The 17,366-nt window shown below is 46.3% G+C and overlaps 2 protein-coding genes across 3 annotated transcripts in view; one reads left to right on the top strand and one right to left on the bottom strand.

Moving 5' to 3' along the window:
• LOC311136925 (FYVE, RhoGEF and PH domain-containing protein 4-like) overlaps window positions 1–7,844 on the top strand; it is a 49,018-nt gene extending 41,174 nt beyond the window's left edge. Inside the window, 12 exon segments of the mRNA XM_084171242.1 lie at window positions 219–364; window positions 1,732–1,888; window positions 2,286–2,424; window positions 2,701–2,759; window positions 3,001–3,147; window positions 3,314–3,486; window positions 4,054–4,084; window positions 4,202–4,282; window positions 4,397–4,522; window positions 4,686–4,823; window positions 4,901–5,041; window positions 5,229–7,844. Coding sequence (XP_084027368.1) covers window positions 219–364; window positions 1,732–1,888; window positions 2,286–2,424; window positions 2,701–2,759; window positions 3,001–3,147; window positions 3,314–3,486; window positions 4,054–4,084; window positions 4,202–4,282; window positions 4,397–4,522; window positions 4,686–4,823; window positions 4,901–5,041; window positions 5,229–5,483 — 1,593 coding nt within the window. The 3' untranslated portion in view covers window positions 5,484–7,844.
• A 147-nt stretch (window positions 7,845–7,991) lies between these two features.
• nup205 (nucleoporin 205) overlaps window positions 7,992–17,366 on the bottom strand; it is a 28,513-nt gene continuing 19,138 nt past the window's right edge. Inside the window, exons 26-37 of one of the 2 annotated variants that reach the window (XM_084171240.1) lie at window positions 12,771–12,919; window positions 12,461–12,652; window positions 12,131–12,252; window positions 11,654–11,919; window positions 11,438–11,508; window positions 11,152–11,280; window positions 10,377–10,500; window positions 9,824–9,990; window positions 9,600–9,726; window positions 8,855–8,983; window positions 8,605–8,660; window positions 7,992–8,312 (exon numbers count right to left, since the gene is read on the bottom strand). In XM_084171240.1, the coding sequence (XP_084027366.1) occupies window positions 8,160–8,312; window positions 8,605–8,660; window positions 8,855–8,983; window positions 9,600–9,726; window positions 9,824–9,990; window positions 10,377–10,500; window positions 11,152–11,280; window positions 11,438–11,508; window positions 11,654–11,919; window positions 12,131–12,252; window positions 12,461–12,652; window positions 12,771–12,919 (1,685 nt within the window). In that variant the 3' untranslated portion in view covers window positions 7,992–8,159. The remainder of the gene's footprint in view (window positions 8,313–8,604; window positions 8,661–8,854; window positions 8,984–9,599; window positions 9,727–9,823; window positions 9,991–10,376; window positions 10,501–11,151; window positions 11,281–11,437; window positions 11,509–11,653; window positions 11,920–12,130; window positions 12,253–12,460; window positions 12,653–12,770; window positions 12,920–17,366) is intronic. The other variant, XM_084171241.1, reaches the window with a different exon arrangement.

Raw genomic sequence — 17,366 nt, 5'->3', positions numbered from 1 at the left:
ACTTTAGGGTCCTGTTCAGTAGGTAGAAAACATTTTGTAACTGTGACAAACAAGGAGGTATTACCTAAACTTGTCCAATAACAGAATGTGTTGATACGGTGTGTCTTACTGAACACTGACCCAGGTCTACCTCAGAATGAAAAGAAGGCTGTGTTCATTATTATGATCGATTCAGTGTGGTTTAACTCACCTGGCCATGTTGTTGTGCCACCATGCAGGTGTTCTGTGCCAAGCTGATGGAGGAAGCTCTGAAGGGCACGTTCCCCGTGGACGTGGTGAAGAACATCTTCTCCAACATCTCCTCCATCAACACCTTTCACAACCAGTTCCTCCTGCCTGACCTGGAGAAACGCATGGGAGAATGGTGAGCTTCACATGACTAGCCATTGGCCACAGATTCAGTGCACAAACTCACAGATCTCACCTTTGAGAATGCATGAAAATACGATAAAAGGCAATAGCTAAATTACAATTCAGACTGACTCATTCAGAATCAGACTCACTCAGACACAATTACAGTATATTTTTTTTACTTCGATTTTTGGTGGAGATTGAGAGGTGAATCCAACATATAAATAATTAATTTGTAGACAAAACTGGAATTAAAGATAGACTAAGTCAGTGGCACAGATTGAACGAGCCAAGCAGAAGATACATCTCCTCAAATGGTGACATTTGGTTGCGTTGACAACTAAACACAATTCCATACCACCTAAATATCCTCATTACAATTGAAATCAACCAAAGCTTGAAACCCTAGGCCTATTGTATTGTCTGTTTTTAGTTTAATTCTGGGTTGAATTGAAACAATAGCTGTGCAAATGCTATAATGATTGATAAAGTATGGTCACATTTAATTTGCTCTGTTAAACCTACCCTTTGGAATGGCTTTGATACCAACAGTTAAAGCTGCAATATGTAACTTTTTGGGCGACCCGCCCAAATTCACATAGAAATGTGTATTATAGATCTGTCGTTCTCATTGAACGCAAGTCTAAGAAGCGGTAGATCTGTTATGTGCACTATTTCTATGCTTCCCGTTCTTAAGTTACATTTTTACGTCTTTTGCTTTCGGGTTTGTTCACCAGCTTCAAACAGCTGAAAATACAATATTCTTTGGTTATGGAAAATATATTTCACAGAGTTTTAGATGGTACAATGATTCTCTACACTATACTTGCTTATTTTGTCACTTAAACTGAAATTAAGCAAACTATTAAAATTTTAGCATCCAGGAAATGGCAGAGTAACCAGTATTTCATTTTTAAGTGGAGATCTCTCAACAATCAATTCTCAAGATAGCACATTGGTAATAGTCAGTGACAAATATCATAGCTAAACAGGGCTGGACTTGGTTAAAACCCTGGATGGGAGAGCAACGGGATAGCTGTAGATAGATCCAGCCTTTTGTTATTTTTTCTGATAGTGGATATAATGTTGAAGATCTGACATTGTTTTGAAGGTACAAATTCAATATATTTTATACAAGGTTTGTCTATGTTAAAATTTGGTTCACTCTCTAAACAACAGTTTACATTGATGACTTTTTTCAAATCCAATGTATTTTCCACGTAGATTCCACGTCACAATACGTTGACAAATTATGTTAAAACAATGTTGATTCAACCAGTTTGTGCCCAGTGGGTCTCTACTTGGTGGAGTTCCAGGGTTGAGGGATGGTTACCTTATGGTCCCTATCTAACTGGCACCCCCCCCCCTCCCTCTCTACAGGGAGTCTACCCCTCGCTTGGGGGACATCCTGCAGAATCTCACGCCCTTCCTGAAGATGTATGCTGAGTATGTGAAGAACTTTGACAAGGCCATGGAGCTGCTGAAACAGTGGACAGACCGCTCGCCACAGTTCAAAGCCATCATCCAGGACATACAGGTACTAGTGTAGATTCTAAACATTGGTCTGATTCAGAAGTGCACAGGTCTGCAGTTGTGAATTAACAAATTAGTTGTATAGGAATTATATAATTCCATATAAATTCTAGGAATTACATGATCTGAGTTTTGAACTATAGCACCGCAATCATTTACCTGTGGATATACATATATTTGCTGCGAGCCGAGGACTCTCATTTGGTTTACTAGGAGAAAGCCTCAAAATCTATCTATCTGAATATTGATTTGTACTATAAATAGTCATGGAACAATCAATGAATGTACGGTTGTGTCCACTGATCCTGTTGAATGGATATGCCTCAAACAATTTGTGTGGCTTTACTTTTAAGTCTTCAACCTTTAAGTGACAGTGGACTATTTTGCCGTGTGTTTGTCAGAGTCAGGAGGCATGTGGCAGTCTGACGCTCCAACACCACATGTTGGAGCCGGTACAGAGAGTTCCCCGCTACGAGATGCTGCTCAAAGACTACCTGAAGAAACTGCCTCAGGACGACCCCGACCGCCGAGATGCAGAGAGTGAGTACAACACTGGAAATCCACAGGAGTGCTTTTTACTATTCATAGTCGAACACAGTAGAGCAGGAGTCCATGTAACTCATTTCGACAGACTTTCTTGACATTATAATCATGTATAATTTACTTCACATAAAAAATGTAAGACATTCGAATCCTCCAGTGCCCAGTAAAAACATTTGCCTTACGTTGAAAATAAAATAAACTGTTGTTCACAATTGTAGAAATTTTTTATTACAACGGTCAAAGTTAATCATCCCTTCATTCTGTGTTTCTCAGAGTCATTGGACATCATTGCCATGGCAGCCACACACTCCAACAGTGCCATTCGAAAATCTGTGAGTACAGTCCCACTGATCGGACACCACTCTTATAATCTGAAATCAAATTGGGGCCCGTATTCAAAAAGCTTGTCAGAGTAGGAGTGCTGATCTAGGATAAGTTTTGTCTTTAAGATTTTAATGAATAAGACTACATGGACAGGGGGGACCTGATTTTAGATCAGCACTCCTACTCTGAGAAGCTTTTTTGGCTAGTGCAAGAACCCAACCAAACTTTTTGAACCCCTTCCCTTCTCAGGAGAATCTGAAGAAGCTGCTGGAGATCTATGAGATGCTGGGGGAGGAGGAGGACATCGTCAACGCCGCCAATGAGTTCATCAAGGAGGGACACATCCTGAAGCTGGCTGCCAGGAACACCTCAGCTATGGAGAGATACCTCTTCCTGGTGAGAAACTCACACAGACACACACATGCATGCGAGCACGCAAACATACATATACATGCATACACACACACATTTCACTTTATCAGTATACTCAACTAAGTGGAGTCTGGAGCAATATATAGCAAAACAAGCATTAATCACAGGTGTTTCTTTGTTTCCCCCTCAGTTCAACAACATGCTGTTGTACTGCGTGCCCAAATTCAGCCTGGGAGGGCCCAAGTACACAGTGCGCACCCGCATCGGCATCGAGGGCATGAAGGTGCTGGAGACCATCAACGAGGACTACCCTCACACCTTCCAGGTGTCTGGCAAGGAGAGGACTCTGGAGCTGCAAGCCAGGCAAGATCTCAATCCACCCCATACTACACCCTTAATACACCCTATAGAGCCATACATAGATATCTGCCATAGTTCTCAAGATAAGTGTTCTACTCCACCCTATGGCCATATGTATAAAAACTATTTACAGCCATGATTTTCAAAATAGCTGTTAACTGTATTCTACAATCCCATGGCCTATTGCTAACAATATGGATAACTTTACCACCCAAATTCTCTGCAAACCCTATGGGGGCTTAGTGTATGATAAGTGCACTACTACAGCTCATGATAATATAATATGCCATTTAGCAGACGCTTTTATCCAAAGCGACTTACAGTCATGTGTGCATACATTTTTACGTATGGGTGGTCCCGGGGATCGAACCCACTACCCTGGCGTTACAAGCGCCATGCTCTACCAATTGAGCTACAGAGGACCACATAAACAGTAGCGTAACATAACATTCTATAGATCAGAGTCATTGTGGTTACCCCAACCCACAGCTCAGCTCACTACATAGCAGTTACACCACAATCCCACAATTGACAAAATAACTCACTACGGTTGTTGTTTTTCTTTTTCAGCTCTGAACAAGACAAGGACAATTGGATAAAGGTACATAATGACATTCTTTTTGGTTTACACTATCTTATAGTTATATTTCCTGTGTGCTCAGTAGATTTGGGTGTGTATTACTGACAATGTCTCTGTCTGTGTATGTGTGGCCTGCAGGCTTTCCAGGAAACCATTGAGATCTTCCATCAGAAGAACGAGACGTTCAAGTCAGCCTCCAAAGACGTGGAGGAAGTGTCAGTGAGTGTCACCACAATGAACATGACCTCTGACTCCTCTATCACTAGGTCCTGTCTCTGTGCCAATGACCTTCTCGTGTCTGAGCTACATGTGTTTGTATGTATTGTAATCTAGACGGCAGAGCTGGGGAAACGTGCCCCTCGCTGGATTCGGGACAACGAGGTGACAATGTGTATGAAGTGTAAAGAGCCCTTCAATGCGTTGACACGACGGAGACACCACTGTCGAGCCTGCGGATATGTGAGTGAGAAGCGTCCGTTCGACACCATTCTCTCTCTCAGCACCCATTATAACATGTCTATACTATATGCTATACTCAACCCATTTGACGGCTGGCGGTTTGGCTAATTTACCCTGTATGTCATTCAGGATTAGACTGATGTTTCTTCTGTCCCTGTATCAGGTTGTGTGTTGGAAGTGCTCAGACAATAAAGTGGCCCTGGAGTACGACAGCAACAAGATTAACAAGGTGTGTAAGGACTGCTACTCCATCCTGACTGGAGAGGAGAAGGCAGAGGGCAAGAAGAAGGGCATTCTGGAGGTAAGGGGAACACAGACACACACGCACACCTGCGTCTGCATATCTTCTGTGTCTAAACAGCACTCCTCTGTCAACAGATTGAGGCGGCCCAGTTCTCCGGCAGCAGCATCATGTGTGGTTTCCTGCAGCACTGTGAGAAGAACAAGCCCTGGGGGAAGGTGTGGTGTGTCATCCCAGAGAAGGAGGCATTGGTGCTCTACCTCTATGGAGCTCCACAGGTCAGCCACGTCATCTGGATACTGTCAATCACAACAACATGCTCTACCACTGTGAAACACATGGTGTTATGAATGGTTCCAGGAGTTTTTCCCTCACTCTTTGATCTGTCTAGGGAAAACTCCTGGCCCTAGTTATGATATAAATTATCTCTCATGGCCTACCGTTCCATCTCCTCCCCTCTCTCAGGATGTGAAGGCCCAGTCTACTATCCCTCTGCTGGGCTACTCTGTGGAGGACAGCCCCCGGCCTGCCGACCCTCCAGCCAGCTTCCGTCTGTCCCAGTCAAAGTCTGTCCACAGCTTCGTGGCCGAGAGCGAAGAGCTGAAACAGCGCTGGCTCAAGGTGATCCGGGTGGCTGTGACTGGGGAGGTGCCCGAGTCCCAGACGCCCAACGATGCCAACGCCACGGACGCCCAAGAGACAAGCTCAGACAGTACCTAATTGTGTGGTGTGGCATTTAACAGCTGAGGGCCGCCAGAGACGTATGTGCATTTATGCACACACACACACTCCAATGCTACCTTCATGGACACACACAAGAACAATGTGCAAACTCAGTGCTGGATAAGCTGCCTTTCCTTGCCAATCCCCACCTCTCCTCCCAAGAGTGGATTCTACCAATCTTAAGCAAGGGTTTGGCTTGGCTCTACCACCAGAGCTGTGCTGGAATGGGAAGAACACAATCCAGTCCAATCATCACTAGAGCGGAGCAGGAGGGAGAAGACCTCAGGACGGTCTCTACCTCCCCCAGAAAGACAGGCACTGTTCAGGGCAACCTGCCTGGGGTATCTTGCACCCTGAGGACCCCAAGGTCCTTAGCCCAAAGATAGTTTACTCAGGCCGTTTAAAGTTTTCTGTCTGTGTAAGTGGGCATTTCCTCTCTCGCATGAGCATGCTTTTCCCTGCGTGAGCTCACGGTTCCTCCATAATATCTGGCATGCTCACGCGAGAGATGGAACAGCTGGCTCTGGTCTACTTATTGTCCCCTCCCGCTCGCCCCATCCCGACCAGAATAAATGAGCCAGTGAGATGTCTCGCCCTGGGGCACCCCCTCCACGAAGCAGGGACAATAAGTAGACCAGAGTGGCCCCACCCCGATCACAAAAAAATGAGGGAGTGGTGTCTTGCTTTCGCTACTGTCTCTGCTCAGCCCTCACTGGGGATGCCTGCAGGCCCAACAGACCTCCTCCAGATTCATAGACGTGGGTCTGCTGATGTGAATCAAGAGGGACTGATTAGAACTACACTGTCTACTATGAATTAGCCCTGTGCACCTGTATATAGTGTTACTCCATTTTCCATGACAGGAAAAATGTCATTTTTATGTACAGAGAACCAATGCTCTCCATATGTTTTGATATCAGAGATGTTGACCCTGTAAAATGGGTACTTCAAAGTTTGAGCAGTGTTTATGATTGAAAAACCTAACATACAGGGTCCTTTCCTAGGATAGTATCATTGGGAAAGTTATCAGTCCTCACTTTTCCAATGATGTAGTTTCACATCACAGTAGCCAAGAGCCATGTTCTACTGGCAATAATATAATCCATCTAACAGAGTTCCTCTAGTACCTGGATCAAAGTCCCAGAAAGACTTAAGCTATTAGTCAGAATAGCAATCGAGAGGATCACTCTATACTTTTCAATTGTCGTAACCCCATAAACTAACGGAAATTATGCAGAAGTACTCACACATCCAGAAAGAACAGGCTTCAATCCAAACATGCTGAGGGATAGCCTTTCCAGCCAGGCAATGCATTATGGATACTCTGCTGCACTTGTCCCAAGCTGGATCAACCTTCGTCACCTTGGAATCTAGGAGAATCCACAACCTCCTCCAAGTCAGTGACCTCTAAAGCAACCACATCCTGATCAGAGTAATGTGTAGAAAAGTGTCAAACTTTACTACTGCTGTGATTGACAATGTATGTCTGTGACTAGAGCCGTTCTACTCTAATCCTGTAGGCCTATAGTATGAATGAAGACACACACACACTGCCATAGGGCAGCATTGAGGATGATGAGAATGAATGGTTGTACAGCTTTAATTACCTAGCCCCACAGCCCCGTTGTAGACATGTATAGATTGATCTTATCTGAATATATGATATACATACAGTGCATTTATATACAGTGGGGTTTTCTTTGTAGCTGACCAATAGGGATGATGTAGACTACTAAGGACCCAGATCCTGTGTCTTACATGGGGACATCATCCCACAAAGCGGCACAATCAGAGGTAAACACGATGACCAGTTGGGGAAAGAAATGTAAATGGTTATTTTTTTAATACTGTAATTAATTGTATTATTTAAAAAGTAATTCATAGAATATGCGCATGATTTAAGAAAAGTAGCACAAAAAAAGTTATCCCTCAAATTGCCATGTGTTCTGTCTCATTCAGCCGAGCTATGTCAACTAACAGATTCACTAAGGTATTGTCCCTCAATGAATACCGTAGTTGTCCCTCATTCTCAAGATGAGTGACTAATCTATCCTATGACTGCAGAATTCATTGTGTTGAATTGAATAGGGTAATGTGCCTATAACCTGTGTTCATACATGTTCTACTGTTCCTCTCCCCTATTCAATGCACCTCTCCAATATACATTCTCTCAGTACTCATACATACAATGCAGAAGAGCACAACAATCCTGTCTTAAGATCTGAATGTAAAATCTGATTTTGTACGTATGTTCACTCTCCCAATCCCACTCCTCCCTTCCCAAGGTTTGAGAATCTACGCACTTTACCATCTTATATAAAGTGTAGCTTGTAAGAAATAAAGCAAGATTAAATATTATGGAAGTGTGTCACTGGTTGCTTTGTGAAGATGATCCTACCTTCATTATGACTTGTTGACCTTTGCAGTTTTGGTTCCCTTTCCTACTTTCTCGGATCATAAGTCACTCAAATGAGTCCCGTTACAAAAGAGGAAACAAATCATTGGTAAATTATTACATTTTAGAAAATTATTTTTTATTTCGCAATAGAAAAAAACAAAAATCCATAACACCAAAAGCGAAGATCAAGCCAAAAACTTTCATTTTTTAAACAAGTAACATTTCATGAGTGTGTTTCTGTAAAGGTCTGTTGTATGTATGGGCCGTTGAATGTTTCAGCTCTTTGGCTGGCGGAGCAGGCCACGGATCCTGCGTACCAGGGCCTGGATGAAGGTGTATCGGGAGCGGACCTGGCTGTACAGCCCCTCCACCTCCAGCAGCTTCCTCTGTAGAGCCTCTCCGAAGCCTGCCCCCATGTCACTCTGAAGCTGGAGACACACCGACAGAGGAGAGAGGAGTCAGTCTTACTAGGAACTAACTCACAAGACTTAAAGTGTCTGCCACTGAAGCTGAAAACACTCCCACTAATTCCTATACATGCATCATCACCTGTACATATCTTTTCTAGATTGCCATCTGTCGGTGCTATCAATCACCCACTGTTCTAGGTCCTCGGTGTAGACATAGGCCCTGTCACTCTCCTCCCCTTATGACACTTACAGTTGGACTGCAACGTCTCAAGTTAGTATAGTCCAGTCAGCCCCTGATGAAGTAACTCACCTGTTCCAGGTCTTGCTGGCTGACTCGGGATAGGCCCAGGGCACGTCCAAACGAGTCTGGGGAACACAAGAGAAGCACACCAGTAAGAAGGGATGTGATCAACACAACCAGGAAAAAGTCTATCCAGCATTTGTCATGTTCCTGATTTTGGGAGGTCAAAAAACTAAAACATTCTAAAAAGGTCTGCTATCCCTAGGGGACCGATCTCAATCCATCCCAGGGGGTTAACTGAGCCTGGGTAGAGCTTCACCGTCTGTCAGGCGTGATCTGTAGGCGCTGGCTCCAGGCATTAGGGAGTCTTTGGGGTCTGTGGGGGTGCAGTACAACAGGTAGTACTCCAGGTGGCGCCACATCACAAACAGGCAGGTTTCAATCACATCTGAGGTGTGGTTAGGTCAAGGCATTTCTCATGCTCACCACTTATTATGACAGCATTTTCAAAGAAATGTTCCATTTACTTTACATTTACATGAAGTAGCTACAGCTCAGGGAATTCCATCAATCATACCCAACAACACAACATCATCCTATAACAGGGGTGTCAAACAAATATTTTCCCATGGGCCACACCTAAAATGTATCATATTTCTTTGCCGTCAAAATATACAAAAAAAAAAAAGAGTCCTCTATCCATTGCTTTTTGAATTTCCGATGCTCTCTGACTGTCTAGCTTTCGTTTCAATGACTGTTAGCAAGCTGGACAGAGTGAAGAGACTATAAAATGTAGGTCCATTATCATTTCTACACAGTTGATTATTTTCCCACCCCCCAAAAAAATACATGCATATATTTTTTTGATTTACTCAAACCACCTGTGGGCCGGATTGAATGGGCTTGCAGGGCGGATTCGGCCCACGGCCTGTATGTTCGACACCCCTGTCCCTAAATCAAAACTACCCCAAAACCACCCCATCTGCAGTGGGGTGGCTAAATGTAATTTAATCTGGCTAAATCTGGTTTAGTCTGGTCTGTTTCAATTTAATATGGTAGGATACAGGAGCAGAGGGCCAGCAGCTTTGCTCTGTTGTTGATGAGCTGAACCAGTCGTCTCTTGGCCAAGAGGCTCCTCTGGACCGAGGAGATCTTCTCTACTCCAGTCCCAGACACCAGGGCCGCGCACAGCTACACACAGGACAGAGAGACGGTGATAGAGAAGAGGGTTAAGGCTGCGGCACTTGTCAATCCCCTTGTCAATAGGTTGAGTGAATGTGTGTGTTACCTCCTTGAGCTCCTCAGGGGGCAGCTGCTCCAGGCTCTGCAGCTTGCCCAGAGCTTGTCTATGGCTCTGGTGGAAGCGGAAGAAGTCTGCAGCGCTGTTCTTCAGCAGGAATAGAACCAGGCCCAGGCTGGGCACACGAGAGTACGGGGCTGATGGCAGGGCCAGGTCTGAGGCGGGGCAGGAGAGGATTTTTGTCATACACAGACAGTGGAGATGGAGAGGAACGTGAATTAACCCTGATGGGTGTGTGCAATGTGTAAGTCAAGCCTCTCCAACCCTGTTCCTGGAGAGCTACCATCCTGTAGGTTTTCACTCCAACCCTAATCTAGTGCGCCTGATTCAAATAATTGTCTGGTTAATAAACTGAATCAGGTTAGTTACAACTGGGGTTGGAACGAAAACCTACAAGAGGGTAGCGCTCCAGGAACAGATAGGTGTGAGGCAGGTTAGGGCTGGCTGTTGGTGTCTCAGTGGGAGTTGGGATAAGCATTTCCAATAATAGAACTACCCAGCGAATTATTATTACACACGGCGTAGCGGAAGAGTGTCTAACCTGTGCGGCCGTCTCGGCTGGCTGGTTCGTTGACTGAGGGGCTGAAGAGACAGATGCTGAACTGGGCCTGTGCTGAGCTCTGCAGCAGCAGGGTCTGGCAGTACTCCATGATGTTAGCACACACCTGGGGACAACACAGCAAACAGGTGTTCTTTGACTAACTGCATCTTTCTAGCCTGGTTTCAGATCGGTTTCTTTTTTTAAACCCCTTTTTCTTCCCAATTGTGTGATATATAATTGCGATCTAGTCTCATCGATGCAACTCCCCAACGGGCTCGGGAGAGGCGAAGGTCGAGTCGTGCGTCCTCCAAAACATGACCCGCCAAACCGCGCTTCTTAACACCCGCCCGCTTAACCTGGAAGCCAGCCGCACCAATGTGTCGGAGGAAACACTGTTCAACTGATGACCGAAGTCAGCCTGCACGCGCCCGGCCCGCCACAAGGAGTCGCTAGAGCGCGATGAGCCAAGTAAAGCCCCCCGGCCAAACCCTCCCCTAACCCGGACGACGCTGGGCCAATTGTGCGCCGCCCTATGGGACTCCCGGTCACGGCCGGTTGTGACACAGCTTGGGATCGAACCCGGGTCTGTAGTGACACCTCAAGCACTGCGATGCAGTGCCTTAGACCGGCGCGCCACTCAGGAGGCATTTCAGATATGTTTTTGGCATCTTGCCAACTCGTCATGGTCATTGTTACAATAGGAGATGGAAAGACAGCCCAAACAGATCCGGAAACAGGCTACATTGCTTTTCTTTTCACCATTCCTCTATCGTACCTGTTGCATGGCCACCTCCATCTCCTCCCGTCGCTCGGCAGGGTCCCCGGGGGCTGCAATCTCTGCCTGCTTCAGCAGCCGCTCCCTCTCACTCCCCGCCAGACGCCCCAGCAGAGACAGACACTGACGCTAGGGGAGAGGCATGTTGTTACACATCACAAAATACATGATAAGTTACTCAATCCTATCAGGACTAACTGTCCAGCTACTGATGCTGTGATTGTGAAGATCCTGAAATGAGACAGAGGAGAGTGAGGGAGGGTGTTAGTATTGTGCCAGTATCTACCTGAAATCTGCTAATGTGACCCTGGAACTCCAGCAGAGCTGCACTGTTCACATCCTGTCCCTCAAGAGCTCCTACAACACAAACACACACACACAGCCAATCACAAAACTGACATTGGCAAAACCAGCACCAAAATATCACAGTAGTCCCGAACCCAGAAGCGAGGTGTGCCCCAGCTAGGTGTTGTGACTGTCCCTGGTGTGGCTGTATGTGTACCTGGCAGGGCGGTCTTGCTGATGATGCCTGTGAGCAGGGAGAGTTCCTGCAGCGCTCCCATACTGAGCTCCTGACAGCGCAGCAGACCTTGGATAGTGTCGGCATGGACGATCAGCCACTGGAGGACCTGTGCTGCCCCCTGCTGGTGGTGTGTGGTGGTGGAGGTGAGGATGACCTGGAACAGCCTGAGAGCAGGCAGCAGGATCTGTCTGTAGCGGTCGAGAGGGCTGGGGATGAACCCTGAAGGGTCCCTCTGACCAAACACCCTAGAGACAGACAGGGAAAGGGTAAAATATAACCTCAAAACCTCTCTACATCTACTACATGATTCAGTTAATCAATAAGGATACATATGTGATGGCTACGAAAATAAACGTCCTTTTTGTTCTTTGTGGTCATTCCCAATCTGTAACTCACTCGCTCCATCACACTTTCCAGCCATCACTCTCTCTCTACCTCTTTTCATCTCCTCCTTACCTGTGTGAGTCGCTGTCGGGCACCATGTCAAACACCTGACACTCCACCAGCTGAGCTACCAGACCACAGCGCAGCAGCTCCACAGCCCCCTGGCCTGTCTTCGCTACCCGCGTCAACAGGGCCTAGCAGACAAACAAACAGTGGGTTATATTTAGTGTGTGTGTGTGTGTGTGTGTGTGTGTGTGTGTGTGTGTGTGCGCGCACTCCCTTTTGAGGGTGGGGGAGTGTATGAATATAAACCCTGGCCATCTCACACGTAGATGTAAAAGTGTTTGAGCAGTGAGCGCTGTAACCTTTAAGGTTGGTGTTTGTGTTCCCTCCTTTTCTCACCATCTTGCTCTCGTAGATGTAGAGAGGTTTGAGCAGCGGGGGCTGGGGGCTGAGCAGGGTCTGCAGGGCTGCATCGTCCTGTCTCAAGCTCTCCACCAGCACACGCAGGTAACCACTGTTACACACGTACAGCAGCCACTGGCTCTGGCGGTCTATGGACAGGATCCGGTCCAGCACAGCCAAGGCTAGCATCTGACAAAGAGAGAAACAGAAGGAGGGGAAGTCAGACAGGCAGGCTGGAGTTCAAGATACAGTATTGTATATCGGATTGATTGTGAGTGAGTGCGTGCGAGCGAGTGTGATTTCATACCCTGCCGATCTCATGGCCGTCGCAGGCGTCCCTGCACACCACCTCCATGAGGGCTGTGCCGTAGCTCTCGATGATGGCCAGGTTCTCCCTCTGCAACTTGGAGAAACCATCCTCAGGAGCAGTGAGACGCTCCCACATAGACTTCCCTGCTGGACAGAGAGAAAGACAGACGAAAAAGGTAAGCGTCTTTAGTTTGCTTGGGGTCTGAAATCTCTTCCCGCATTGACCACACGGGTATATCTTCTTTCTTTTGTAAGTGGCTCAGGTAAATGGTTCACTGTGTCAGGAAAACCAATAAGCTGTGGCGTTCCACAGGGGAACGTGCTGGGGCCACTGTTTTTACTGTACATAAACTACATGAAAGATGCTTGTTCGTGACGTCTTTTCCTTTACGCGGATGATGCTACACTTTTGGAGCTTACTAACAGTAGCACATGGCTTGCAGATTATAAGCTTTCTCTGCACTTAGGTAAAAGTGAGGCAATTATTTTTGGGTCCAGACCTAAATTGTGTAGGTCCTCTGAAATCAGAGGAGTTAGGGGAGAGGTGCTGACTGCCAAAAAGCTCTGTTTGCTACCTGGGATGCATCCTTGATGGAAGCTTGGGGGGGTGTGAACATGGCCACTAAAGTGCTAAGGTACGTTAATGCTCGCACCAAGTTTTTGGCTAGAAAGTCAAAGCTGCTTGATAAGGACTCCATGAGAGTGCTAGCCACTGCCCTCATTCAATGTCATTTTGACTACGCTAGTACTTAATGTGTTGGGGGCTTATCTAAGCTTCTGAAGGGGAAGCTCCAGAGAGCCCAAAATAACCTGATCAGGTTAGTATTGAAGGTGAGTCCACGTAATCACATAGGAAGGAGCTGCTTTCAGGAACTCAACTGGCTGCCTGTTGAGGCTAGGGTGTCCCAGATTAGACTGGGTCTGGTTTACAGGAATATTTATGGTTCTGCGCCCAGATATCTGACTGATTACTTTCCCCATGCTAGGGATGCACACAACCACAACACCAGATCAGGTGTTGCTAATGTGTGCTTATACAGGCTCAGGAGTAATGCTGGGAAAGGTACTTTTTGTTAAGTTCATGTTTTAAGTATCCCTATACTTCTGTTATTACGGTACTATCACTCTGTTATTAGTACTCCTGTGCAGTAGTCTCACTGGAGACGGACCTGGCCTGAGTGTGATGGCGACTATGTACTGTGGTAATACGGTGAAGTAAACGTTGTTAGACTGGAACATAGTCAGTCATTGTGTCATTTTGAGTTAACATTGGTAGCAGAGGATGGTTAATAACTACAATGTGCCACGAGAAGAGGTCATATGAAAGTTCGGAAAATGAACTTGGAATCTGGACACGGGTTACTAATCTGGACGAGAAAAAGCAAGCACTTGCGGTGGTATTGTCGCTCGAGGGGAGAGCGAGAGATACTGCACTGGAAATATCCGTGGAGGATTTGAACAAGGATGACGGTATGAGAACTTTGAGCAGAGCACTGGATTCTGTGTATCTTAATGAAGAGAAAGACCGTGCCTACGAGGCATATTCAAACTTTGACAGTGTTACTAGAGACATTTCGGTTGCAATGACGGACTACATAATTGATTTCGAACAGAGGTAACGTTACAATAGGATGCGCAAGTATGACATGGTAGATACTGCCTGTCCGGATGGTAGGGCGAAACGGTTGGCTTTGACTGCTTTTTGGTGAAAAGACGTCTGTAGCGCCCAGTGGCGACCCGTCATTCAGGGCAAGAGCACCACCTGTTTTGAGCCCCACATTTGTAGCAACAAATGGGGGGGGGGGGGGGGGGGCTTGCCTGTTTTGCATGTTATTTTGGCATTAACACGTGTCACATATCAGTTTGCAAACAATGCAATATATATAAATAAATGAGTTAATAAAGCTGCATACAAACATGGTCTCTTTTTTATTTTCTTGAGTAAGGCAGCTCCAAAACGCAGGTGTTTCAGCCGAGCTCAGAGCTTTCTGTGGTGGTGGGGCAAACACGCAGAAAATAGGAGTGTTGCGCCTTGATTGGCTCAGTGTTGTCACTCATGGGGACACTACGTCACCACCAAGTCCTTAGTAAGGGTAGACATCGAAAATTCAAGCCCTTTGGGTCCTGCCATAGAGTTACATTAGAAGTGCCCTTCCAAGATGGCTCAAGGTCATTGGCCACAGATAAGGCCTCCTGTAGCTCAGTTGGTAGAGCATGGCACTTGCAACGCCAGGGTTGTGGGTTCGATTCCCACGGGGGGCCAGTATGAAAAATGTATGCACTCACTAACTGTAAGTCGCTCTGGATAAGAGCGTCTGCTAAATGACTTAAATGTAAATAAAATCACGTTATATGTACAGTAGCTTTGATTGAACTGATCATATCAACAAATCCTTTTTAAATCCTTGTCATATGAAGAGAAATAATGAAGAGAAATGATAGATCAAACATATAGGTGCTCATCGGCCATTGGACATAAACATTACACAACAAGTTGGAAATCGCAAATTCAACAATGAGTGGTTTGGAAGGAATTGGTGACAGTGGCTAACTGCAAGCATTGCAACGGGGAAGTCGGGAATAAACGAGCTCAGACTGGGAAAATACGTTTTGAACGGTCATCCATCTCAGAATTGTAAACCCGGCCTCTTTCCCTTTCTTTGATGACAAAATTTGCCACGAAGGACCGCCGCGCCACCTTCCTGTTCAAGTGAGCACATCAAAACAAGGTGAGTCCAAAAATGTCTTATATGCTGCTGCATAAATGATGTAATATGCCAGGGAGATATGTATACTGTAGCTAAGAAAGTAATACTAAGTGTATGTAAAATGTTGTGTAGTAAGATGTTAGTAGCCCATGTGCCTCACCCTAATTATTTGGTATATTTTCACCTCTTAATTTCGCCTACTGTTCTGACTCGGTGGTGCACATGTAGCCTATAACCTGTTTTTGATAAATGTAATCATCAAATATTTGAAGAGCTTTCATTTTCTGCTTATATGCCCCCTTTATTTATCCTACGGTTCTGACTTGGTGTACAGGGAGAACTGTCTGAATTCTGTCGCTGTACATTTCAAAAGTGCTGAACAAATAGTTATATTGACTACGTCCGTCCTGGCTCGCTCATTGTCTTAATCGAAATTACGGATTGCCTCTTATCCGCTTGTCATCCCCTTATGCCATAGTTTGTACATCTCAATTGTCAGTAGAAACCACATTTGTTTAAGCAAGTCAGCGATATCAGCGATGTTTTTTTTAAAGGCAGTAAATGAGGCTGAATGAACTGTTTAGCTGCCAGACAAGGCTCCGCTGATAGCCAGGTGTAGCAGTGGTAAGGTGTTGGGACAGCTCTTTTAAGCAGGTCAACATTGACAAGGCCGCAGGGCCAGACGGATTACCAGGACGTGTACTCCGAGCATGTGCTGACCAACTGGCAAGTGTCTTCACTGACATTTTCAACATGTCCCTGACTGAGTCTGTAATACCAACATGTTGTTTCAAACAGACCACCATAGTCCCCGTGCCCAAGGACTCTAAGATAACCTGCCTAAATGACTACCGACCCGTAGCACTGACGTCTGTAGACATGAAGTGCTTTGAAAGGCTGGTCATGGCTCACATCAACACCATTATCCCAGAAACCCTAGACCCACTCCAATTTGCATACCACCCCAACAGATCCACAGATGATGCAAATCTCTATTGCACTCCACACTACCCTTTCCCACCTGGACAAGAGGAACACCTACGTGAGAATGCTATTCATTGACTACAGCTCAGCGTTCAACACCATAGTGCCCTCAAAGCTCATCACTAAGCTAAGGATCCTGGGACTAAACACCTCCCTCTGCAACTGGATCCTGGACTTCCTGACGGGCCGCCCCCAGGTGGTAAGGGTAGGTAACAACACATCTGCCACGCTGATCCTCAACACGGGGGCCCCTCAGGGGTGTGCTCAGTCCTCTCCTGTACTCCCTGTTCACCCATGACTGCATGGCCAGGCACGACTCCAACACCATCATTAAGTTTGCCGACGACACAACAGTGGTAGGCCTGATCACCGACAACGATGAGACAGCCTATAGGGAGGAGGTCAGAGACCTGGCCGTGTGGTGCCAGGATAACAACCTCTCCCTCAACGTGACCAAGACAAAGGAGATGATTGTGGACCACAGGAAAAAAAAAAAAAAGAGGACTGAGCACGCCCCCATTCTCATCGACGGGGCTGTAGTGGAACAGGTTGAGAGCTTCAAGTTCCTTGGTGTCCACATCACCAACAAACTATCATGGAGGTCTGGCGTGAAGAGGGCAAGACAAAGCCTATACCACCTCAGGAGACTGAAAATATTTGGCATGGGTCCTCAGATCCTCAAAAAGTTCTACAGCTGCACCATCGAGAGCATCCTGACTGGTTGCATCACCGCCGGTATGGCAACTGCTCGGCCTCCGACCGCAAGGCACTACAGAGGGTAGTGCGTACGGCCCAGTACATCACTGGGGCCAAGCTTCCTGCCATCCAGGACCTCTATACCAGGCGGTGTCAGAGGAAGGCCCTCAAAATTGTCAAAGACTCCAGCCACCCTAGTCAGACTG

This window comes from Coregonus lavaretus, assembly GCF_964263955.1.
Source record: "Coregonus lavaretus genome assembly, chromosome: 11".
Taxonomy (NCBI): Eukaryota; Metazoa; Chordata; class Actinopteri; order Salmoniformes; family Salmonidae; genus Coregonus; species Coregonus lavaretus.
Note: the sequence above shows the minus strand (reverse complement) of the source record. Positions and strands in the feature narration are given on the sequence as shown.